Consider the following 24,014-nt stretch of genomic DNA (forward strand, 5'->3'; position numbering starts at 1 on the left):
CGAGGTCAAAGCCATCTCGTCCGATGGTAGACGGAGTGAACGAGAGCCGCCCAGATCCGGGAAGGAACGAGTTGGCTGTTAGCTTTTGTTGGAAGTGGGAAGCACGCGGGCAGAACCTATCACTTGACGGATCGATCTCCACTACTGCGGCGCTGAAATGTATAGCATGCAGGTGACGATGAACACCTGGGTACCAAATCGGATTGTTCTTCTGCCAAAGGCATCTACTGTATAATCATAAAGGGAGCGGCAGGAGTGTCCGTAACCTCGTGGTACCTATGAGAAATATGTGATCATCAGTGTAGATGTCATTCCTCTCTCTTCCACCCCAAAGCCTGTAGAGATCACAACCATTGCCTTCCGCAACAAGCCGGCGTGTAATAATAGGAAGGAGACCAACACTCTGCTGCTGACTGCCGTGCGATTATCGTGATCACAAACAGGTGCCCGCAAGTCTCCGCGTCCGTGTGTAGTGCGGTCCTCGATCTCTGGGACATGGGGCAGGTGCGCCCTTGTAAAGAAAGGGTGAACGGTCATCCGCAAGCGGAGTGCTATCCTGCACCATCTGCACCTGTCCACACCTGGGCAGTCTTACACAATGTGACAATCGTACGAGATGGTAAAGAACAGTATGACCTCATCGCCTATCACAAGACTGTGAGAAGATCATCGCACGTTATGATAAGACAATGAGGATTGAACATGGACGACGCTTCATCGATCATCGTCGCTCTCTACTGTATCATGTACACCTGATACAGTACGGTCCATGTGTATGCGGATGGGCGGGCAGAACCACCGATGATCGAATTGATGGATGAATGATCGACAAACACACAGCGAGTCTAAAACATCAGCAGCGGCCGGAGAGACTCGCCCAGTGAGACCGAAGCTTGGAAGACACCATCACACGCGCGCGTGGGCGCCGCCGCGGCGCTGCAGGACCAACTTTAACCGGATCCGCAGAGGGTAAAGTGCGAACGCCTTACGAACGCCATAACCGTCGCGTTCCAACATCAATTACTCTTGTTGTTGTATACTCCAGGGCCTGTTAATACAGGTTGATGATCATCATATCTGTAACAGGAGCTACACGCAGTCATCATTGCAATCACTGTTGTTGGCGAGCCATTGCTTTGAGGTATCTTTGATTAGAACAGGACGACAGTAACAACAGTTCATCGTCTCGGGAACTGCGACCGGCAGGACGATCGACAAGTTCACCAGGGGGGCATGATTTTACAGTGCTATTAGTCGCACGACTACTGCACCATTTTCTGCGCCGTCGCCAGGATATTGGGCCCAACTATGTGCTGTAATCAGTAGAAAATGAACCCATGTTGGCCGTGTCGTTCGATTGATGATGCATACAGGATGACATTGCAATTACCGGTGCAGTTTCATTGTCAGAGAGGACGAGCATCTGGCTTGGCAGTGACCTCTTCGTCGTCGTCGTCGTCGTCGTCGCCCTCCAACAACGGTAGGGACACACCGGCACACATAAACCTGGACCATACTACACCATACTGTATTCTGTATACTGTACACATACCAACACACACCCAGAGCAGGTAGCTGGTCACACCCACACCCATCCATCCATCCATGCTCTTTCTCTCTCACACTCGCTCACACTCACTCATCACTCACACACACACACACACACACAGCACACAGCACACAGCACACCACCGAGGAGCACACTTTGGCTCGCGCGTAAAAGACGGAAGGGAAGGAGCGAAGCTGGAGGCATCCACATAACGGGCGTCCACCCCATCCATCTATCCATCCATCCATTCGTCCTTTGCTCCGCCGCTGCTGTCAATGGTCTCGCCCTATCTTCTGCACCTGATAACTTTCTGTGCTGTACTTCCCGTCCTGTACCCACTACTGTGCCTGCCAGGTACCACGACTTCCACCACCACCACCACCGACACCTCTCTCTCTCTCTCTCTCTCTCTCTCTCCCTCTCTACCACCTGCCTGCATTTGCGTTGTCGAGAATCAGTCCACTTTCTCGTTGACACTCCGACACGCAGCAGTCCCATCATCTGGACTTCCACCTCGCCCGGAAGCCTATCTACACACCACCACCACCACCAATTGCACCTTCTTCTTCTTCTGCTGCTGCCGGTCTCTCACCACTCTCGCGTTCGTTCTCACCACTACCACCGCCGCCACCACCACCATCGGAATCCACCTCAACTCTGGTCGTGCTGCCATTGCTCTTCACCTTCTCTGTCCCTCACTTTTAACATCGTTGACTTCCGTCCGCCGCCGTCTCGTCGACCGTTCTATCCTTCTCGCGCTCATTCAGCCCAACCCTTTATCTTGACAGCGATTGCATTGTTGCAACATCTCTCGTCTTCTTTCAAGAATCGATCTCGTTGTCCCCGTTGTCGTGCTGCCCTCATTGCTCGGCACTTCACACATCCTCCACCCAATCACTCGACTCAATCACTCGACTGAATCACTCAACTCAATCACTCATACATCACCAGCTCTAAAGTCTTTACTCAGCGCCAGCGGGAAGGTCTGACACCTGCATCACTTCCCATCTCTGCAGCCAATCGTTCGACTTTGCACACGCACATCTGGCCCTGCAGTCGCCATTGACGCTCGCTCTCTCTCGCGAGGCATCATTCGGCGTGCACTATCCATCTCCCGGACAGACGCTCACACACACATCACATAGACGTGTGCAGCTTACGCCATGACAAATTCACGCCCCATCACCTTCGGGGCCACCATCGTCACCAGCCAGCCCAATGCCAACGCCATCGCTCTTAATTTACCAGAGCAACATCTCGACTCACCGGTACTTACGCCAGTTCCCTCCATAGACGGCTCCCGTGATCTGGAAAGGGGTCCATCCGCAGTATCACCATTCTACGAGCACCCGGCCGCATCACATGAGTTTGCTCCGTCGAGTCAGCAATACCAGAGCCTCAAATCATCTGGCAGAATCACCGAAAAAGAGCTGGAGAATGGACAAGTCAGCCCCATTTCGAGAGATACCGAGGTCAACCCATTCACGAGTCAGGTGAGCATCGGCCATAATAAGGAGTGCAAGATGTGGCCTTCGAAGCAGACGCTCTTGCAAACCCGAGCTGCCCAGAAACAACAACGTCGCGCGAACCGCACGTGTGCTCCATTGCGTGACCGCTGGGTTGCATTGACCAAACGACAACGTCTGATGATCAAGATTGCTACGGCTCTACTCGTCGTCGGAATTGCCGTAGCCATCGGTGTTGGCATCAGCCTCGCCGTGAACGGCACCTACTACCGCCCTGACGGAAGCACGACGCGTGTGGGACCAGCGTGATAGGAGCCGACGCCAATTTTGCAGGTCCATGCTCCAGCTCCGTCCCAACCTCGGTCACTCATCAACTCTACGCGAGGATCCCATACTCGCATCACAGGCCGCAAGGCGTCCAGCCGAGCGCGCCAAATCTTCCAACACCAACACCGACGATCTCGATCTGTCGATGGATATTTCCCTCATGCATTGGAGACTACGCGAATTCTGTAGTCAGGCGTTACATTAGCATTACGATCACCGCTTTCAAAGGATCCTTTTGAGCATCGGACCATTTCCCTTCCCACGCCAGGTTAGGTCGCGCGGAGGGGAGTAATGATCCAGGTCCGATATACTCGGTTTGTTTTTCGTCCAGGGGGTTTCATGCCCTCAAGCAGGGTTGCTGTTGGGAAAAGGCTTTATACATACATGTTGCTGGGCATGGGAGAACGGCGTTTTGGTGGGAATCGGATGGGTTTTCATTTTTCAATCCATATTTGACATGAATTGTCTGTGTCCTTTTATGTTTCGCGATTCCCTTATCGCAGCTACTTGAATGAAAAAAGATTTCAAAGGGTCTCCAGCAGTCCGTATATCAACCTACAACACATGATCTGTCTGGCGCCGTTGACATACTACCCGTCAGTGATCGCCATTGCGTGCTCTGCCGGCGAGCAAGTCCGCAACGAGGACGAGGACTGGTAGGTATCCTGCTCCAGCCCGATCTCAGAATCCCGACATCAACGTGGGCCGACACGAGAACGACAGACCGCCGCTTCCGCCACGAACACGTGAACGTACCAAGGTCTTCAGAACGAAACTCGGGCGACCCTGGGCTTCCCTCCTCCCCACACACAACGCCCTCATCCGCCGCCTGGTCCGTCTGTAACGCGTCTTGGCCGGAATCGGCCGCCGTCGTGGTGAGCCCGTGTCCCCGGTGCGCCCCCGCGGGGCGACGTTGGTCGTGGGAAGAGGGAGAGGGAGAATGAGGGGCCCTCCTCGGGTGCCATGGTCGGGGAGAGAAACGGAGAGTGGTTGATGCAGCCCGCCCGGTCGCTCCTCCGTGGCTGTGCCTGTAAATCATGCAGCCCCTTACCCTTGGATACCAGGTGTTCACCCTGCCTTCTCACGGCTTTCACGACGTTCTAGAAGGCAGGACACATCCCCTTTCGGGGACCATAAAGCCCGGCAATATCAATGGTCGTCACCGATAGGAAGAAAAAAAACATTGAAACTTCAAAAGTCATCATGATATCATGAATTTCGTCGAGGGCGGTCGAGATTATCTGAAGGGAAATGATTACGGATTATTCCAGAGCCTGCTCTGGCCCTCCACCGACCGAGGGACGATGGATGAGGATCCTTCTTACAGCTTCAGGCGGCCGCTGCGCAGCGCCTCCCAGTCCTCGCGGCGGTAGGGCTTGTACTCGGCGGCGTCCGGCGGCAGCCACAGGACCACATCGTTGCTCCCGGACTTCTCGATGAGGTCGAGGTCGATCCCCTCCCGCTTCGCCTGGCCCTTCTGGATCTTGAACGTGCCCGTGTATGCGAGTTGCGGCGTCACGCGGAGGAAGACCGGCACGGCGTACCGCGGCAGCCGGCTGCGGACATGAGCGGCCAGCCCGGCGCGGTTCAACGCAGTGGCGTCGACGCCCGATTGCAACACGACCGTGGCGCAGCCGCAGCGACCGTCGGCGTTGGGTACGCTCACGCCGTAGACGCTCACTTCCGCCAGCTGCGGGTGCGTGCCGAGGACGTCCGCGACTTCGTTGGTCGAGACGTTCTCCGATTTCCATCGGAATGTGTCGCCCAGACGGTCGACGAAGTACAACCGGCCGTCGGCGTCCTGCCGCATGACATCGCCGCTGCGGAACCACAGATCGCCCTGTTCGAACACGTCCCGTATCCAACGCTTCTCCGTCGAGGCCGCGTTGTCGAAGTAGCCCTTGAATGCCTGTGGTGCGAGTGCAGGGTCCACCTTGATCAGGACCTCACCAGGCTCGCCGACGGCGCTCTTGATCGCGTGGCCTTCCGGCGTCCGCATCAGTTCCTCGGTGTCTGGATCGATGCGTGCTCGCACTTCACGATAACCCATGACGCGGTCCCATATCTTGCCGCGCACACCGATGGCGCCACGACTGAAGGCACCGCGGTTCCGGTTGAAGGACGAGCCAAGGCCGTCCGTGGCGGCGTAGAGCTCGTGAATGACCGGGATGCCGAACCGTTCGCGGAAGCGCTCCCAGACGTCGGCGCGCATCCCATTGCCCCAGGCGACCTGCACCTTGTGCTGTCGTTCCAGCGGATGCGGCGCAGAGTTGACCAAGTAGCGGCAAAGCTCGCCGACATATTGGAGATGCGTAGCTTTACTGGCGGACACTTCGGGCCAGAATGTGCGCTGGGAGAATTTCCGGCCGAGGCACACCGATGCTCCGGCGTGGACGGCGGGTCCGAAGGCGAGTCCTTGCGCAGCAGCTAATCATCCGGGTCAGCTTCATGAGCAAAGAGCAAAGGTATTAGCAGTTCTCGCTGGCTCACCATGATACATTGGCAGACAGGTGTAGAACCTGTCCTCCTGCGTCAAGTTCAGCAGTTCAGCAAATGCGCGACTCGCGTTCAAGACACGCCCTGTCTGCATCATAACACCTTTAGGCAGGCCTTCAGATTGTTAGTGTCCGATCCATGACACTTGAGTTCTTAGCCCTGAAAACGGCATCATGGCTCACCTGTCGTTCCGGATGTGTAAATCAAGCTTCGAATGTCGTCGGGCTTCATTCCAGCTGTGCGCTCGTTCGGTATCGGTGTGGTGTCGAGCATGGTCTTGAAGAGCGCCTCATCGTAGTACACAATCTTGATACCATTCTTCTCCAGCTCTTCCCGGCAAGGCTCGATGCGTTCGGTCGTGTCCCGGTCTGCCAGCACGATCCGAGGCTTACATAGCTTGATACAATGCGCAAGCGAGGCACCGGTCAGGTTGTGGTTGATGAAACTTTCACGTGCCCCAATGCCCTCCAAGCCATACCACAGCGACACCCATTCGGCGGTGTTGGGCCCGTTTAGTGCCACCATCTCTCCTGGCGCGATTCCAAGGTCGTGCATCAACCAGTTGCCCACGCGTTGCACGTCTGCAAAGAACTGCTTGTATGTCCTGTGATCTCATGTGTCAGCCGAACGTCCGCGTGCCCATGAATGCCCTGTCTCGGCCTCTGTCATTGATGTTCGAATTCTCTACACGATTTTCTACCCTTTCCTATTTTCTCCGGCGCCCATCTTTCTTCAGTGCTTCCGAATCGAATGGATCCCGTCACTCACCATGATCGGCCCTCGAACTCCAAAAACGAATGCCCCGGCTTGTCTAATTTGGCCCACTTTTCAACGTCATGATAGAGCAGCGGCCGCTTCTGTATCCATCGCTCCGTGACGTATTTGAGACCTTCGGCGGCGGCCTGTTCGGGAGTCTTGCGTGCCCAATCATTACGGATGTGGAATTTGGCATCGACATAAGCTGCCGCCGCGGCGGTGCCCGCCAGCGCTGCCAGCGTCGTTGCTACATGGTGAGAAGAAGGAATTTAGCATGGATTGTCTCACTCGCGATCGGCATTTAGGTAGGAGAAGGTCTGTGAGAGCTGTCGAAAGTGGTGGCATGAAGGGAGTGGCCGTGCAAAAAGGTGAAGCTCACCAGCCATGGGGAATGACGTTGGCCGCTGGAATTCGGCAGGGCGGTTGTGGCTCCCAGGCGGCGTTCCTCGTTTGCTATGGGCGAGATCTCGACTCTGCTGAGCACCACTTCACGCGCAAAGGTCTCCCGGCGGTGTAATAATCGTGAGAGAAGGAAGGCACGATTCACAGAGAGACAGGCAAAGGAGGGAACATCGCACAGCCTGGTATGTTATACAGTAGCGCATGCGAAGAGACAGATCTATGCAAGCAGGACATTTGTGAGAGGGCAACAGACGGTGATCGCTCCTCCGGCGTATCAGAGCTCCGGATGTCCGGCATTCGGCATACATAATTACTCGCCAGCACGATCACGGTTGCTGTGTATAATGTCGGCGTCGCGACATGACATTTCAGTTCGAAACTAGCCAGTGATCGCCATACAGAGCTTCCTCGCCCGTTCGATTGGCTTTGAACCTCCGGTCAAAACGCGTCCGGTGTCTCGTGGCGATCGCGTCGAATCGATCGAAAGCCGAAGTGGGCAATGCGAACAATTGAGCCTCGGATTCTAAACAAGCGGGAGCGCAACTACAACCCAAAACATGTTGGTATCGCTATGCATCCGTATCACTTCCCATGCACGAGGACCCTGCTGCAGTAGTGGAGCTTTCACAATACGACCATCGCCTGCAGGGAAATTGTGGTAACGACAGCGATTGAAATACATCTTGAGAAGCATTTGATGGGCAATTCGACGCGGTGGCGCTCTACCTGCACCATTATCTTTGGCGGGCGGGAACTCCAGTAAATAGTGACGACAGACCGCCGCCGCATGTGTGGGGCACATGGCATTGACAGGGCATACGTCCATTCCAAGCTGTTTTCATGCACAATGCTGGCACGAGAACAAAAATGAGGGCGAATAATTAACATGGCAAGGGATTCCTATTCCAGACGGATCTAATGGACTGATGTGTCAAAGCACTGTCTACTTCCGACATGGATCACGAGCAACCGCATCCATCGCTCCATCTGATCGGTGTGTGGCGCACAGCAGGTGACTGTGGAACCATCGCAACAGTCACAGATCCATCGAAACGAGTCGTCCGTCTCGAGTAGTTGAGTCATTTATTACAGTGCGGAACAGACAGTACTTAATCTTCGCGATTGCTCGCGGGCAACCCTAACACTCTGAGAGATCCCAGCGATTTGACAAAGCCCGGCGGTTGTCTTGGTGTCGATGTTGTTGTTGTTGTTGATTATATCTATATACATATTCGGCTGAAAACAACGCAGTGCCGGCATGGCATCATCCAAGGAGATGTGTATCTGCCCAAATGTAGCCCTTCCAAGTCCTCACACAAAGGAAATCGATCGGTTGGAGTAACCACGTGCAGTTTCAACACAAAAAAGCTTGTTCCCAATCCTTCCCAACTCAGCATTAACAACGCTCAGGTCCATAACGGGGAGGGGGTTAACCGAACATCCCAAAATCAAATCTTCCTATCCGATCCCTGTATGCCCTCGTGGTGGGAGGTATGCGCGCGAATCAGAAGGCGATTCTGGCGCCAACGAGGACTCGCCATTCACCTGAGCCTCCGACTCTATGTCTCTGTCGGAGTTATCAAGTCTATCGATCCCGCTCCCGGTCGCCTGTAAATGTATACTGGAGGCGGAATGTCAAACCGCTTGAATTATCGGATCGCAATCGCTTCAGGAAAAAAATTCTTGCTGATGTAAACTTAAACTCCATCCCAAGAAGTGTGTATGTATATATCCGTCGTACGGCATGCTCCCTATGAGAGCTGCTCACGCGACCACGTCGTCCGTGACGAATTCAACGAATCTGCCAGTGCAGGTCAGTACAGTGGTGCACATCCTATGAATACGGGAGCATCGCCGCCAGTCATTGTACGTGGAGGTTTGGACACATCAACTTACCATCGCGGCATATCCTGCTCCGAGCGCGAACATCGCCCAGGCGGAGCCCGACAGATCAGGCCTCGCTCTCATCGCGCCGCCGCTGTTCATGTCATCGATCGTCGATGTGGGCGGCCGAGAAGTCGTGGTATGCGACGTCATCGGCGTCGTGGACGGCTGCTTTGTTATCGTCGGTGGAGCAGGGGTGGTGACTTTTGGCGGCTGAGACGCGACCGGAGGAGTGTCCGCCGGCGGTGGCGCTGGCTGCGGTGTCTCGACCGGGGGTGGCGGAGGAGCTGTGACTGTAATTGTGGCTGTATTCGGAGGTGGGACATCTGCTGCTGGCGGTGGAGGTGGAGGCGGCGGCGCTACGGCGTCGACTGTCGATGTCGGCATTGGAGGCGGCGCAGAGGGCTCGATGATCTGAGTTGGCAAGTGTTTGTAAGCATTCACTCTATCGAGGTCAAGGACTACGCGCTATCACTTACCTGTGTGACAGTCTCCGCTGGAGGTGTGACGAAAACCGTCGAAGCCTCGACACTACTTGGCGCAGACGTTGTAGGAGGTTCCGAACTAGTCATTGGAGGACTCTCGGGCACTGTCGTCATTGAGGATGTTTCGAATGACGAAGTACTCTCAGGAATCGTGGAGGTCATGGCCTCTGGTTCCGGCGGTGAGCTAGATGTGAAGACCTCTTCCGTCGAACTAGGAATCGAGGTCGCCGGCACCGAGGCACTCGTCATCGTCGACGTCGGTGGCTCCGTTGAAATCTCTGACGATGTACTCATGGTTGAAGACTCAGAAGTGCTACTCAACATGGCTGATGAAGAAGTAGTAGTGGCTTCCACCGTTACGATGGAAGAGGTCAAAATTTCACTGCTCGATACAATCGAGGATGAAGAGATTTCCTCGCTCACAGTCGATGTGGAAAACGTGTCGTCAGGCATGGTAGATGTGGAAAACGTGTCGTCGGGCATGGTAGATGTGGAAGAAGGATCCTCGATCATGGTGGATGTGGGGAAAGGTTCTTCGCTCGCGGTGATCGTGGAAGAAGGTCCCTCGGTCATGGTGCTTGCATCACCACTCATGGTCGAAGTGAGAGGGAAGTCATCATCCATGGTCGATGTTGGAGAGATGTCCTCTGCCATAGTTGATGTTGGAAAAAAGTCGTCGTTCAGCATCGCCGTGGAAGCTAGCTGGTCGGACCAAGTGGATGTCGCATGATGGTGCATCATCGAGTTCATACCACCGCCGCGCGCGATTTTGCCATCGTCGTGACCGGATGATTTCCCCTGCGGCTGCGATGAGTCGGTGCTGTTACCCCCGTTTCCGGGCTGAGAAGACTGGTCGCTGTCAACCCCAGTAGCAGGGGGAGGAGATCGATCATCACCGGGCACGTTCCCAGGCTCAGGCGGTCGATCGCTGTTCAGACCGTCACCAAGCTGGTTCGGTTGATCGCCACCGGGACCTCCTCCAGGCGGGGGCGCACCCTCACCGCTGGCATCACGGCTACCATTTGGAAAGGCTCCGTTTTCGGGATTAGTCCAATTAAAGGGAGTCGTCAGATTTGACCCTTCCGGACCGCTAGGTGACAGTGGCTCCCCAGTGGGTTGGCTGAGCGCACTCGTCGTATCTGCCGGCTGTCCAGATTGAGGGTCGCTCGTAAACGACGTTAGGGTCGGTTGTACGGTCGACTCAGGCACGCCAGTGGTGAAGATGGAGCTCGTTGTAGTAGCATCGGTGACTGGGAATGAGGATGAAGAGATTGTACTATCAAAGCTTGAGCACGGATGCCAGGGTCAGTGGAAATGTACGAGAAGCGAAAGTCTTCTGATATCCCACAGAAGGTTCAGAGCAAAAGATAGGAAGCAAGCGACCACTCACCTAGAGCTACTTAAAGTCGCGAATGCTAAAGGACAGACGGAGAGCAGAGTCAAATGGGCTAGTGCCGGTGTACTGAAATGCATTGCTGGTTAGTGATCGATCTGCACCACAGTGTGTGCTTACTGGAATTAGGTGGAGCTTCAGCCTGTCGTCAAAGGCGAAGTGAAGATTAGACTGGTCTGGCGATGATGACAATTCATAAGCAAGGAATCCTGAGCGTGTCCGATTGATGTGAACGAGGATGAGCATTGAGTTATATCTACTACAACAATTTATGCCAACATGGAGTCCTCTCCAATGTCAGTCGCGACGGCAACCTGGGTGGATTGATTGTTGTTGTCGTTGCTGCATCTACGCTCGACCCTGTGCGATCCTTGATCACAATGTCTCGGCCATTCATGAGAGTCCATCGGCAGTCGAATTACCGTCATGCTGGTGAACCGATGAGAGCGGGATGCAGAGTGCAAGGACTCGGTGCGAAAGCGGTGATTCAGGGCGGATCCTCGAGTGTCGTACGGCGACTACCTCTCAGCTTGCTGTCAGATCGGACGTGCATATGCAGCGACGATGACCGACCCTAGGCATTGTTCTGCAACGCTATGTCGAGCGTAGCTCGTGAGATAGCAAAGATTGCTTGTGGCTATCTGCACTCAACGTAGGTGCATCGCCATTGATGAGCAGAGTCGCCACAGAGATGGATCCTGCGGAGGGCAACAGGCCCAATGAGATCTGGACAGATATGCATGACCGACTCGATGTTCGGCCTGCTCATCGGATCATGTCGCAGCGTTGCATGCGCTTCCGATGCCGCATTATCAGAGGGCGAGAGCTGAGATCAGCGGAGGTGCGCACTCAGTTCTGCGAGGACACCACGAGCATGTGTAATGCTAAGATGCACTCCAAGCAAAACGATCGAGCAAGCCAGGACGACAATCAGGCCCATGACCGCTCCGGTGGACACGAGGATATACCACGAGCTCTGGAGAAGGACGTCAAAGCCGGTGCGGCCATTCCGCGTGGCGCACTGCGCTTCGGTGTCTGTGCAGAGTGGGACGGGAGAAATTAGCGGAAATGCGGGCGCAACGGATAACCATTCTTCCAAGCCATTCGTTTCCACGATCTATCGACATCGACAACAAGTGGCGGGGTTCTCGTTTATGCAGGAAATGAATGTGTCCTTTGTGGTAAGTGGCAGGCTGCTCCAATCACATCCGCTTTGGAGTGGCCACCACCAGAGACCGCAAGGTCGAGATGTCGATATCGTCGACAATGCTGATGAGGGACCATGACCGGAAAGCTGCAAAGGGAAATTTCACCTTACTCACCGAGTTTCATTCGATCCGGCCTGGCTGCGGTCGACAGCACAGAGTAATCGTTGTTGTCGTGAAACGCTCGAACGGTCATTTCGTGCTGGAACGGCCGGTCCGCCGTGCCCACCAACGATGACTCGGGCATATTTGATTGGAAACGATGCTGCTGATGTTGAGAAGTCGGCGGCGTGGTCGATGTGTTGCAGTCCACCAATGCCGTCCTGCTGCAGTTTCGTTGGGTGTTTCCGGGCCGATCTGTCGTGATCTTGTATGCAACAGTGCGATCCTGAGAGGCAGCTGACAACGACGTCGCTGAGACAGATCTCAGAGGCGGTTAAATGGCGTGGACAGACAATAACAAGTAAAGCAGGGAGTAGGGAGGCGGCTAATGATGTTGTGATGTTGTAGAAACGTCGAGCATGGTTTTGTATAGGATGTGAAGAGATGTCCCGAATAGGGAAAGATATGTTAACAATGAGAAGTCGAATGAACGGCGTGAGAATAGATCATCTTCTCATCATCAGACCAGGCCCCGGTCAGCAGTCAGGAGCAAGGCGGCCACTACAGACAGGACATACACGGTCTGTCTTGACCACCAAGCATTCCAGGGACTAGTGATCGACGGACGCCCCCGACATGAACCCACGGGATGTGCACAACCTACAAGAAGTACTGGAAGTGCGGTGGGCGCTGGTCAGCTGAGCCCGCAGTAACCAAATAAACGGCCTTTCACAGTCTTGATTCTCTACGCCCGCCACCGTCGACGCCGCCTCCTCCGCCGCCGCCGTCTCGCAACCATGTCTTAGAGGAGAAAAGAGGTGGTCGTGTGATTGACTGGACTGACACTTTCTTGATTATCACGTGAGGGATATTCTATACGCGTGTGGAGCGTGGGAACTTCCCGCCCGCGGCTCGACCTCGGGAGCCTCTTTCTCCGCAACCGCTAACCCACCACCGGTCTGGTTAGTGTCGATATGTCGTGTTAATTATGAAGACCCTTGAACGTCGCTCTCCTTCACCAACTGCAAGGTTGTCATCATTTGTTCAACGATAGGCTCTGCAGTTAGCGAACACAAACACCCGTTAAGAAGCAACCTCACTCGCCAAAGCTGGAGCGTTGGACGACGCGGTCATGGCCCCCATGCTGAGGATCCCGGCTCTCTCGGAGCTGTGCATGGGTCTGGCGATGTTGGAGACGATCATCCCAGGACGATGACGAAACGGCTTCGATGGAGAGGTGTCTAGACCTCCGATCATCTCCCCAATCACTTCAGAAGTCTGAGGCTAGGGTCACAGCATCCCAGCACGACGCGAAAACTTCACGGGATCGAGCATATGGGAGGACGTGATTGCATGTGCAGTGTGTCGATCCCCAGGCGTCTTGTCGAGGCCACATCGAGCGCTCTCGCATGAGTGGTGTCGTCCGGTAGGCCTTGGATTCTGAGAGGACTCGGAAGCACGCATCATTCAGACCTCATTGCGGATATTAGGTCATCTTCAATAATGGGCTCCAGAGTTGCCTATGCGTGTCTCCATTGGGCAATCATGAAAGAGTGATAATGATGAGTGACGCAACTTCAGCTTTGACACCACGGTATATACAGCATCATGACTGCGCGGACGCCTGGTATACGCACGCGCCAGCATCGCTACAACAAGTTCTCCAGCACCATGACAACTGTAATGATCAAGTATAGACTTCGATCGACGTCCTCTTTCAGTCGCGTCGTACGTGCAACTGTCGACGGGATATAAAGTCATGATGTACCTTCCGTGCGCGTGCATAAAACGCGTGCTGCTGCCAAATTCTTCTCGCTTTGGTAGGTAACTGTGTATACCGATGCTCCGTTTCGGACTACAGCGTTCGGTTGATGAAGCCTTCCGGAGCATTTCAAACATGGACTCCCGAAAATGGGCCTGCAAGTAGATGAATCAAGCAAACCGAAACATTGGACACTTTGACCTGATGTCGATGGGCAAATGCGATCGATTCGAAGGTTCATGAATGTCAAAAATCAATTTCTCAAATTGTGCTTCCGCGAAGACCTATCGCGACATCAACATCGCTCGTATATTGTGAAAACATGAAAAGATCAGCGATAAAGTCAATGGGGCGATTTCGTATTTCAAAACAACAACAGCAACAGCAACAAGAAAAACTATTTCTGCTTCGCGAAATGCTCAATACATACACGGAGACAAGCGCAGGAAGTGGTATATGTGTAGATGAAACGACGGCGCGGCGGAGATTCTCTTGAGATGGGACGCTGATGAATGGCACATGAACGAAAACAGCAACGGCGGCAAAACAGTAAGTAGCAAATAGCAGACATTCCGACCAACAGTGGAGAAGAGAGAGACCAAGATACCCCAAAACTCCCGAATTTTTCCAAAATGCTTCCGCATCAGATCGAAACGTGACATCCAGGTTGGAAAGACGATCCCTCCTTGCTTAAAGCGGATCCCAGGGAGGCGATATGAAGCGACGGCCATTCCCTCCCCAAAAGATTGCACGCCATACGCATCAAATTTTGCATCAGGCTCATGATGTATGCAATTCGTGACAGTCAAAGTGGGTATAAATAACCAAGGTAAGAGCAAGCAAGTGGGGGAGGTCTTGTGCTCGCTCCGGATGGCTCGGCCCTGAAACCAGGTCTTGCAGGTGGGTAATTATTGTTCCGAGCGGATATTGCGCGATCTGGTCGTGAAGCCTGGTTCGGGAGGTCTTTGAAAACCGACCACAGCCTGACAGTGGTGAATAAATCTATTGAGAAGATGTGAAAATCGTCATGTCGTAGCGTCGTGATTCGCATGCCGCGCCCAAACATGTTTGAGCGAGCGAGCTGGTATTAGCCGATGTCTGTGCTCGAGAGTGGCTTCGAAACTCCGCATGGCGTGCAATTGTTCCCGAGTAGAGTACAGACTATCGAATTGGAGAAGAAGCCAGAGGAGAGAACACAAGTGGACTCTCACTTCTTCTTACTGCTCGAGCTCTTCGGTGGAGGACCTCCCAGGAGACTGAACAAGCCACCAGGGGCCTTGCTCTTACTCTTGCTCTTGGACTTGCCCGATGACGATTTCTTCTTCTCCTCTGCAGGCCCGGCGCCAAGCATACCGTCGTAATACCCAAGGTCGCCAAGCCCAGTCATAGGATCGGGGTAGAGACCTGGGAATGACTGCGCTGGGCCGGCGTGCGACGGCGGCGGAACAGGCATGCCTGGGGGCATGCCCATGCCGGAACCGAATCCCATGTTTGGCACATCGATCACCCCGACAGGGCTACTGGTCTTGCGGCGCTCAGCTTTTCCGTTTGCTGACTTCTTGTTCTTCTTGTTGGCCGCTGCCGCATGCTTTTCGTGTAGGGCGGCCTGCGCCATCATGTGTTCCAATTGGCTCATGGTTTGCGGGTGGCCGGCAGGACCTCCCATACCTTTAGGCAAAGGAGGCATTCCCATGCCCATGCCCATTCCAAATCCCATGGGGTCCCAGACAGGATCGGCTTTGGGTTTTTCTTCCTTTTTCGCCTTCTTCGGGTCTTCGGGGAGTGGCCAGAGATGCATGTTGACTTCCCAATCGGGCTGGACCATCGTATCCCATACCTGCGGCAGGATGATCTCACCGTCGGGTCCGGTGAGGTCGTAGTGTCCTGCGCGAACGTGCTCGCTGACCTCGTCCATCTGCTGGAACGCCTGATCGATGAGAGCCTGCATGTCCTTCCATGTCTTGCAGCGCGCCCACGGGAAGCTGAACTTGCGGCCAACGGCGTCCTTGAAGCGGATCGGAGCTTTGGAAGCGTCCGGCGCAGGCGCATTCTTCTTGATCGTCTCCTCCAGCTCCTTCTTCTTCTTCTCGGACTCTTCTTTGGCTTTGGTCAGCTCCTCGAGCTTCTTGTCCGCCTCAGCTTTGGTTTTCTCGGCCGCTTCTTTAGCCTTGCCCTCGGCTTCTTCTTTCGCTTTCTTTGAGGCGTCCGCGATCTCTTCCTTTTTCTTCTTCTCTTGCGCCGCCCTCAGCTCGGCAGCGGCTTTTTCGTCCGCTTCACGCTTCTTTTCCGCCTCCCACGCCTTCCTGGTCTTCTCCGCGTCGGAACGTACCGACTCAAGGGCCTTTTTCAGAGTTTCAATCTCTTCGTTCTTAACAACGTCCTTCTTAGTGGCGGTATTCAATTGAGCCGCAAGCATCTCACGAATCTTCTCCAACTCGGGGTCCTTTTCAGGTTTAGGCGCTGGAGTCGGTGCGCTAGGAGGTGGACTGGCTACCGGTGCAACGGAAGGTGGAGCGGCCCACGGGTATTGCATTGGATGATGATAGCCTGGCATGGGGCCATATGGGTTGAAAGCCATGAGCTGATTATAGGGCTGCATAAGCTCCTGGCCTGAATAATGTGAAGGAGCGGCGTAGCTCTGGGGCCGTGAGTAGCCATGCGGCCTTTGTGGTGCCTGGGATGGCGCAACTGGGGCTACTGGCGCAGGCGGTTGGTCCGATGGGTAGTATCCCGGTCCCATGTCGAAGGGGTTGCCCTGGGGCTGCGGCGCGAAAGCGTCATGCCCGCCATGCGGATGGCCGGGATACGCGTAGCCCGTCAGCTGTTGTTGCTGGTAGGCTGGTTCGTAGTATCCGCCGGAGCTCATGTTGGGCGGGTATCCAGGATGGTGTTGTGGGGGTGCTCCTCGGTGTTGAGGATACGGCCGCGGCCCACCGGACTGGTGGCCCTGCGGGTACTCGTCTGGAGAAGCCACGCTGTCGCCGGAGCCGCTCGATGCGACGCGACGGGGATATATCGGTTTTGTGGGCACCTCACGCCGCTCGGGGCGGTATCTGATGGGCTCGATATGCCTCCGCAATGGGTCTTCCTGTACGGCCCGAGGATGGCGCGAGGAGTCGCGGCGAGAAGGAGCTTCCGGGACTTCTACGGGCGGCCGGCGACTGCGGTGATTGCGGGGATGTGATGCAGAGTCGGAAGGGTTGATATCGTCGGGGACATGAAACCAACTGTTGTCGCTGGAGCTGCGGCTAAAGCCGCTGGAATGCCGTGACCCTGATGCACTGCCGGAGGAGGGGTGTTCGGTGGGTTCGTAGACGTGCTCGAGGCGCTGGTTACCGGTCACGCTGTAGACTTCAATTGGATGTGCACTGCCGTGGGAAGAGAGAGGAAGTTAGCTGAGCTGCCGCAAGCGCGCTCACACCAACAAACCAGCGATGATGGTGGTGATGGTGATGATGGTGATGATGGTGATGATGGTGATATGGGTATAGCGATTGAGGTAAAACGGCTGAGCACGACCAGTGTGAGGGCAGTGCGCAACAGCGGGGATGTTTCCTGGTGGCGTGAGGTCTCGCAACGGGCAAACACGGCGGTGTGTGTTGCACGTTGGATGGAGCTGGAGTCGATGTGCAACGACGAAAAACAACCAAAGCGGGTGAAAACGGGGAATGTGGAGGAAGGGTCGGCGCAGCAGGACTTACGGCATGAAGCAGTTGCTATTGACCGTGAGCAGCAGATGTATCCTGGTCCAAGCGATTCCAGAGGCGCGGCAGAGAGTGAGGAGGAAAGAAGAGAGAAACGGCACAGCGCAGGGCGAAGAAAAGTGGAAGATTGTATGCGTGCAGGTGCGTGAGAGTGTGTGAGTGTGTGAGTGTGTGAGAGAAGACGGAGGAGAGAGGCGGGCAGGAGGGACGCAGGTGGGTAGGCAGGCAGGCAGGCAGGCAAGAACGGTGGTTTTCTGTGTGCATGTACAGTGAGAGTGCCCAGGTGTTGTGTGTGTGTGAGAGAGGGAGGAGAGAGGGTTGCAGCGAGCGAGGGGAAGAAGAGCGATTGTTGACAATCAAACGCCCACGATCGTGAAATTCGGCGAGGAAAGAGTGTTACCTAGGTAGGTAGGGATGTATTTGCAACAGTCGGGGGTACCGTACGCAGGTGGGCAGTCATCAAATCCACGGTTATTGTTATGCAAAACGACCACAACAACAGTGACAAAAGTGTTTGGGGGAATAAATTAGTACACTGACATGACATCGCTACATACACTGCCCAACCATTCACGAGAAATAATGACCGGGCGTGATCATTGAATGCCTTCATGGCAGTCAACATAGCGACGATGATAAAATAATAACAACATCAACATCAACACAACAGCCTGGCACCCTGGCTCGGCTCTTGGGCGCGCTACACTGCTGGCGGTCGGGTCCCAAATCCCGGCCGGTCGGTGGGGCGGCCGAGCATAAGGAAATTGTCCTGTAGCAATCTCAAGGATAGTACAGTAGTGTATAATAATAACAACAATGTGGCAACAGATCGTGTAGAGGCCCAAGAGAGAAAAGAAAAGGCAGTCATGCAGCAGTTGTACCATTGTTTGTGATGGTCATTCCCACCTGAAGAACGAGGGAGCCGTGGAAGAAAGGAGGGGGAAACGACCTTGGAATAACAATACAGGCCAGATTCCGCTTCTGGGCCGATGGTGGTGGTGGGAAACGTTTGATGTGAGGTCCCTCGGGTCATGTTCTGGACAGCACACAGACACATGGCATCAACGGATGGTATGAACAGTTTGTCCTCGCCAATCGATGTATTACAGCCCTGGAGGTCATGATTCCACTCCGAGATCGAGTGTGACTTCTACAGTGCACCCGGTTCTCCCAAAACACCCCAAAACATTCCATCGTCTTCTTATCACCAGCAGACCGCCAATTCCACCATCCGGTGTACATGCTCTGCTGTACATGCGATCTTTCATGAATGCACAGATGCGTGCATGCAGGAAGCACGACATGTACATATACACACATGGGATGGATTTGTTGCAGCAGGAGGCCAGGCAGATAGACCACACAACGGGCTATACGTCGATGATGCGGTGCGGCTGTCATGGTCCTCATCACAGTAACTGTGTGACGCCAACCATAGCAACGACTCGGCCTCGGCGAACGAATGTGTTGACGGGAGAACTATCTTTCAACACACAAAGTTGGGCTCGATTTCTGCAGAAAGCTTGTATCCACGTCCCATGCACGCCCGGCGATCGACCATGTCGGCGCACCTGTATTCACAGCCCGAGGTGGGAATCACTCCGGTGCGGGAGAGGCAGCCTGGATCGAGCATCTCCATCCAGAAAAGTCAACAGGAATCCTACCGGTGAAGAGGATTCTGGATCGATGCTGCTGTGCTGCATCTTCACATGCGTGTCTGCCTGCGCGCCTGCCTCTGCCTCCGCCTCTGTCCCACTTCGTTGGGCCTCCATTGGGTGCAGTAGCGTCGGAGGCCAGCCCTGCGGGAAAAGCCTCCCTGCTCATCGGGCCTCCAGGGCCCTCCCCACTCGATATTGTCCAGAACATTGCGAAAGAGAGACGAGAGCTTGAAATGTTGAGGCGAACTAAGCCAGATGTTCATAGTCGATGAGGCGCAATGTATATAGCGAGCAGGAGAGTGAATCCGCCGAGGAAGAAAACCTGGGACGCATGCACTCACGACATCAAGATGGATCCCATTGGCGGGGGCTCGCTAGAACTTCCTCCCAATTGCTGACCGTGCTTCTACATATGCACTGTCCGAGACACATGGATCCCTCCCACCAAATCGCGGCGCCAATGATTGCGTCCTCAGCCCAATGCGGACCACCGCACGTGTATGAAGTGACTCACCGATATGACGTACAGTTGGGCTGCATCACGGGAGCCAGTTTCGACGCTGAAGCCCAAAGGCAGCGAGTCCGCAAAGGAGCTTCTCATCGCACCAGGACGCGCAGGAAGGCGCACTGTCATGATGTCGAAGGCGGTCTCGTGTATGCCCAGCCGTGAGGACCCCTTTCATGTGTGTAGCTATGGCTGACATGGATATGCACCGCTATACACGCTGGGATCTTCGACTCAAGGCCGGCAGTGGCACGCTGACGCAGGCACATGCGCCCATCTCATCCTCTGGATGCTCGGATTCTATAAGCATGCCGGCAGTCTGAAAGCAAAGCAATTGAGGCTTAAGTGATGCTGTGTGACACGGTCGAGAGACCTAAACACGACCATTGTATCAGCTGCTTGAGTTGCGGCACACGATTCACGGAGCGACGTGACTCTGCTTCTGGTCCTGCTGATTTCCTCCCGAATCCTTCGTCTTGGTAGTTACTCTGGATTTGTCCGAGAGATACCCGTAGAGGTGGCGATCCGAAAGTCATGTCCAGGCCGACATATTCCATACGAATTAGGACGTTGGGGCCATCGTGCGAATACGCCCATACGCCACGGCGTCAGCATACCATCCTGGAAGCGCAGCATCCTTTGGGCTGCCACATCTTCCGGAAGGTTCGCTCTTGATTCTCCCAGACGACTGGTGCGCACCGCAGTGGTGCCCGACTCGGTGACTTTTGGCATCGGCGCTAGACCAAGTAACGGTCTTGCGATCCAGGTACGACAGCCCTGCCGGGTCATCTTGACCACTCGTCCCTGTAAATTGCCGAGATGGCTTTGAAACAGGCTACGAAGCTCTCAGCAAGCATTGCTCAACCTTCCAGGTGAAGATCCAAGACGTTCATGTCCTCAATTTCTGTGTCTTGTACTTGATCGCTTGGGGATAATCTGTCGCCATCAAACTCGAGATATACTGCTTGTTCTTCCGGAAGCTTGAATGTTTTCTTCGCAGCCTTGGTGATCTTGGAGATAACCGTGTCCTATGAAGCAGCGATCAACATCTTTCCAGTGGCGCCAAAACATCAATGAACTTACCGGCTTAACGAGCACTTTGAAATCATCGTGGCCCCTTGCCCTGATGACAACGCGCACGTATTGTTGGCCAGGCGGCGCATCTTGCGCGGTTTCCGCTGCTGCAGTAGTTGGTTCGTCCTCAGCTACCTCTTGAACGCCTTGTGCTTGAAGCGCCTTCGCCGATTTGAACTTCTTAAAGAGCTCCTCCGTCATGGCTTCAACGTGCACGGAATCCACGCCATCCTGGGTGCGGTCGTCGATCCTCGTCACGCGGCCATGCTCATCCGCCTCCAGACCTAGACTGCGACAAAAGGTGAGATCGTAAAGTCGATGGCCGCGATGAGTCAAGAATACCTTCGCCGAGAACTCCTTCGAGAACTTTTGCTTCGCGCACCATACTTCGCGCACTTCTTGCAGCCGTTGCGAAAGCTTGCGATAGATGATCAACGGAGCAGTGCCTTCTATTGGAGAACTGATGAATATTTTGATTGTCGCATCAGGGAGTATAGGGGCCGGTCGTGCCGCTTGCTCCTGGTCTTTGCTGCCAGCTGCGCGATCAGATCTGTCCGTTTGCTGTGCGTTATGCCTGGCTCTCGCTTTGCGACTCAGCTCCGCCAACTCAGGATCCGAGTCCTCCTCTTCTGCAGGAACCGCGGGTGACCTGGCTTGACGAGGCACTTCTGACACGAACTGCACATCTTCATCGTCTGACAGAGTCACCTGGTTTGCGCGCGTGTGCCTACCCTCTGGTGCTTTGCCTTTCTCTCTAGCGACAAACGATTGTCCGTCCAATGCCGTCGCTGTTGTAGGTGTCGTCGTGTCTGCATCGTCATCGCTGTCCACCGTCTCTTTCGATTCGCTGCGCACTTTCGTCTTCGACGGTGAGACGACTCCAATCATGCCTAAAAGGGCCGCACTATCCTCCGAGTTGATACGCCTCTTTTTCAGCTCGCCTTTGTCGTCGGTCTCTGCCCCCTCGCCTGAACTCGTGCGCTTCGTCTCAGCCTTGCGCTCTGCCTTTTCTGCACTCTTCTCTTGCTGTCGCTTCTCTCGCTCCGATTTCTTTTCCTCTTGAAGCTTCTTTTGTCGTTCCGAGTCTTTCATAATCGACATGAAGGAGCTCGAATGACTAAATAAGCCTGCTCCAGATGTTTCCTGACCATTTCCATCGTCATTATCTTCGTCGCTGGAGTCGTCCGCGGCTGTCACATTCTGTGACCAAGCCGGGCGTTTGAAGAGCGACATTTCTCCGAAATTAGACTTGTATCGCGAGGGAATACTACAACACCATCATTCAAAGCATTGTCAGTGCGTTCGTATCACTGAAACCTTCCAGATGTGTGAGCGTCGCACGAGTCGCTCAGCGGGTGGTCGCGCAGCATCGTCAACTTGCGCAAATACAAGTGGGGCAGGAGCGGGTTGACGCGATATTTTAACACGGCATCACGTGATTACATTCGTCCAAACTTTAGCATCTGTTCACACGCGCTTGCACGTCACTGCTCCATGCCCTGGTGACAATGAATTTGTTACCTGGCGTGCCTGGGCATTCACGTATTAGGTAGGAACGATGGGTTTTCAGTTTGATCGCAGGGGATTTTCTATTGAGAAATATGAAACAAATGACAACTTTTTTCCATCAGTCAATAGGATCTTTTCGGATCACAGTCACTCCTTCAACAGGGCGACGGCATCGGGCTCGCTGCACACGTAAATGGTCTCATGCTTGTCAGTGAACCCATTGAAGCGGGTCGCAGAGCATTTGGTGTAAGCTCCCATATCCTCAAAGTAGAGCCAATCGCCTACGTCGACCGTGTCCTTGGACTGCCACTGCTGCGCAATGCAGTCAATGCCGTCGCAGGTTGGGCCCCAGATGGAGTAGGTGATGGCCTTGCGCGCCAACGCTTGTTCACGACCGTGCGCTTCATCCTCAGCAGAGGTGTAGCCGGAGTCGAGGACATCGTCTCGGGAAAGAGAGTAGCGGTAGCCATCCTGCTTGGCCTGGGTGTTCAGCACCCGCGGGATTGGATGCTGGTGATCAAAGATGATGCTGGAGAAGTTTCCATAAACACCGTCGTTCATGTAGAGCATGTAACTGTTATTGCCACCAGGAGTGACCTTGTCTTCAACAGTACGACGAGCGATCACGTTGCACGCGAGGGTGAAGGCGGAGCTGGTGTAGTACCTTCCTGGTTCAGCAATAATGCGAACATGAGGTGGGAAGTGTTTGTCCACAGTCTCTGCCAGGACTGCGGCCATCTCGTCGAAGGTCTCGGAAACGAAACCTCCACCGCAGTCAAGAGTGTGCATGTTGAAACCAAGCTCAGCACCCTTGTCAAACACGGTGCGAGCGTCGCGCACAGCCTGTCGGAAGGCACCGGGATCGGATGCACCAGAGCCGACATGGAAGGCCACGCCGACAATGTTCAGCTCCAATTGCTTGGCAGTCTTGAGCAAACCTTCGGTCACGTCCATGGCAGCACCGAATTTCTGGCTCAGGCGGCAGAGGGAGGCGGAATCGTCGGTAGAGATCCGCAAGAACAGCTGGGCTGCAGGGAAAAGCTCCTTGATCTTGTACAGCTCATCGACATTGTCAAAGGTCATCTGGCTGACACCTTGCTTGGCGGTGAAGCGCAAGTAGCTTTTGGTCTTGCAAGGCTGGGCGTAGATGATGCGAGACGCATCAATGCCCATGGCCAAAACCTGCTCGATCTCGGTCTTGCTGGCACAGTCAAAACCGGCACCCATCTTAGCCAAGAGCTCAAGAATGCGTGGGTCGGGGTTGCACTTCACGGCGTAGTGCGGCGTGATGCGAGGGAGGTGGGCCTTCCATCGCATGTGCTGGCGGTACACGTCGCCTAAGTCAGCGACGAAAAAGGCATCTTCAGCGCCAGCCTCGCACTCGTCGGTATCAATGGATTGGATATGCTTCTGCAAAGCATTGCCGATCAATTCTCTTGCCAATTTAGCTCCATCGTGGACGCTCTCGACTCCGCTGTCGCTGCCCGAGAGGCTACAATAATCTCTTTTCAGAGACGGGTTTGCAAAATTGCTGTAGAGAGTGTCGGTAACGCAAGACCCCATACCCCTGTTGCGGGCAAAGGTAATCTCGGTGGAGAAGGGTGGTTGATTTGGAGGGGATCCGAAGATGTATTAAGGAGGCTTGAAGGGCACGAAACCCGACCGGATTAGCCCTGGGTGGCGAGGCCCAGAGTCTTCCCCGGACGGAGGAAGAGCTCTAGAGCAGCTCTTATGCGG

The 24,014-nt window shown here is 54.6% G+C and overlaps 12 protein-coding genes across 12 annotated transcripts; 5 read left to right on the top strand and 7 right to left on the bottom strand.

Annotated features, from left to right (window-relative positions):
- The first annotated feature begins 1,716 nt into the window (after positions 1–1,716).
- K489DRAFT_175675 (uncharacterized protein) lies at positions 1,717–2,686 on the top strand. Its single transcript, XM_033599403.1, has one exon. It carries the CDS (start codon positions 1,825–1,827, stop codon positions 2,332–2,334), a length of 510 nt encoding a protein of 169 aa, XP_033461193.1. The 5' UTR covers positions 1,717–1,824; the 3' UTR covers positions 2,335–2,686.
- Positions 2,687–2,712: 26 nt separating this feature from the next.
- Positions 2,713–3,324, top strand: K489DRAFT_387750 (uncharacterized protein; the record flags this gene model as incomplete). Its single annotated transcript, XM_033606353.1, has 1 exon — positions 2,713–3,324. One exon carries the CDS (start codon positions 2,713–2,715, stop codon positions 3,322–3,324), a length of 612 nt encoding a protein of 203 aa, XP_033461194.1.
- Positions 3,325–3,845: 521 nt separating this feature from the next.
- On the bottom strand, positions 3,846–4,522 carry K489DRAFT_175678 (uncharacterized protein). Its single transcript, XM_033599404.1, has one exon. The coding sequence runs from the start codon at positions 4,379–4,381 to the stop codon at positions 3,893–3,895; it is 489 nt and encodes a 162-aa protein (XP_033461195.1). The 5' UTR covers positions 4,382–4,522; the 3' UTR covers positions 3,846–3,892.
- Positions 4,523–4,663: 141 nt separating this feature from the next.
- K489DRAFT_387729 (acetyl-CoA synthetase-like protein) lies at positions 4,664–7,975 on the bottom strand (the record flags this gene model as incomplete). The annotated part of the gene is made up of 5 exons (XM_033606351.1): positions 4,664–5,769; positions 5,833–5,952; positions 6,021–6,442; positions 6,607–6,799; positions 7,951–7,975. 5 exons carry the CDS (start codon positions 7,973–7,975, stop codon positions 4,664–4,666), a joined length of 1,866 nt encoding a protein of 621 aa, XP_033461196.1.
- Positions 7,976–8,590: 615 nt separating this feature from the next.
- Positions 8,591–11,105, bottom strand: K489DRAFT_175689 (uncharacterized protein). Its single transcript, XM_033599405.1, has 4 exons — positions 10,756–11,105; positions 9,360–10,650; positions 8,893–9,294; positions 8,591–8,797 (listed from the first exon to the last, which is right to left on the bottom strand). The coding sequence occupies exons 1-4, from the start codon at positions 10,836–10,838 to the stop codon at positions 8,789–8,791; spliced, it is 1,785 nt and encodes a 594-aa protein (XP_033461197.1). The 5' UTR covers positions 10,839–11,105; the 3' UTR covers positions 8,591–8,788.
- A 33-nt stretch (positions 11,106–11,138) lies between these two features.
- On the top strand, positions 11,139–11,821 carry K489DRAFT_369079 (uncharacterized protein; the record flags this gene model as incomplete). Its single annotated transcript, XM_033603007.1, has 2 exons — positions 11,139–11,229; positions 11,415–11,821. The coding sequence occupies 2 exons, from the start codon at positions 11,139–11,141 to the stop codon at positions 11,819–11,821; spliced, it is 498 nt and encodes a 165-aa protein (XP_033461198.1).
- A 3,819-nt stretch (positions 11,822–15,640) lies between these two features.
- K489DRAFT_298590 (uncharacterized protein) lies at positions 15,641–15,844 on the bottom strand (the record flags this gene model as incomplete). The annotated part of the gene is made up of 1 exon (XM_033600352.1): positions 15,641–15,844. A coding segment is annotated over one exon (204 nt), but the record flags the coding sequence as incomplete, so codon positions are not given.
- A 1,097-nt stretch (positions 15,845–16,941) lies between these two features.
- On the top strand, positions 16,942–17,784 carry K489DRAFT_175809 (uncharacterized protein). Its single transcript, XM_033599406.1, has one exon. The coding sequence runs from the start codon at positions 17,189–17,191 to the stop codon at positions 17,678–17,680; it is 492 nt and encodes a 163-aa protein (XP_033461200.1). The 5' UTR covers positions 16,942–17,188; the 3' UTR covers positions 17,681–17,784.
- A 264-nt stretch (positions 17,785–18,048) lies between these two features.
- On the bottom strand, positions 18,049–18,522 carry K489DRAFT_175861 (uncharacterized protein). The gene has a single exon (XM_033599408.1). The coding sequence runs from the start codon at positions 18,413–18,415 to the stop codon at positions 18,128–18,130; it is 288 nt and encodes a 95-aa protein (XP_033461201.1). The 5' UTR covers positions 18,416–18,522; the 3' UTR covers positions 18,049–18,127.
- K489DRAFT_175860 (uncharacterized protein) lies at positions 18,523–19,564 on the top strand. The gene has a single exon (XM_033599407.1). The coding sequence runs from the start codon at positions 18,630–18,632 to the stop codon at positions 19,419–19,421; it is 792 nt and encodes a 263-aa protein (XP_033461202.1). The 5' UTR covers positions 18,523–18,629; the 3' UTR covers positions 19,422–19,564.
- Positions 19,565–20,554: 990 nt separating this feature from the next.
- Positions 20,555–22,001, bottom strand: K489DRAFT_408584 (uncharacterized protein; the record flags this gene model as incomplete). Its single annotated transcript, XM_033607492.1, has 2 exons — positions 20,555–20,722; positions 20,778–22,001. 2 exons carry the CDS (start codon positions 21,999–22,001, stop codon positions 20,555–20,557), a joined length of 1,392 nt encoding a protein of 463 aa, XP_033461203.1.
- A 423-nt stretch (positions 22,002–22,424) lies between these two features.
- K489DRAFT_315806 (uncharacterized protein) lies at positions 22,425–23,840 on the bottom strand (the record flags this gene model as incomplete). Its single annotated transcript, XM_033601113.1, has 2 exons — positions 22,425–22,646; positions 22,716–23,840. The coding sequence occupies 2 exons, from the start codon at positions 23,838–23,840 to the stop codon at positions 22,425–22,427; spliced, it is 1,347 nt and encodes a 448-aa protein (XP_033461204.1).
- Between the last annotated feature and the right edge of the window lie 174 nt (positions 23,841–24,014).

Source organism: Dissoconium aciculare, assembly GCF_010015565.1.
Source record: "Dissoconium aciculare CBS 342.82 unplaced genomic scaffold K489scaffold_4, whole genome shotgun sequence".
In the NCBI taxonomy this organism is placed as follows: domain Eukaryota; kingdom Fungi; phylum Ascomycota; class Dothideomycetes; order Mycosphaerellales; family Dissoconiaceae; genus Dissoconium; species Dissoconium aciculare.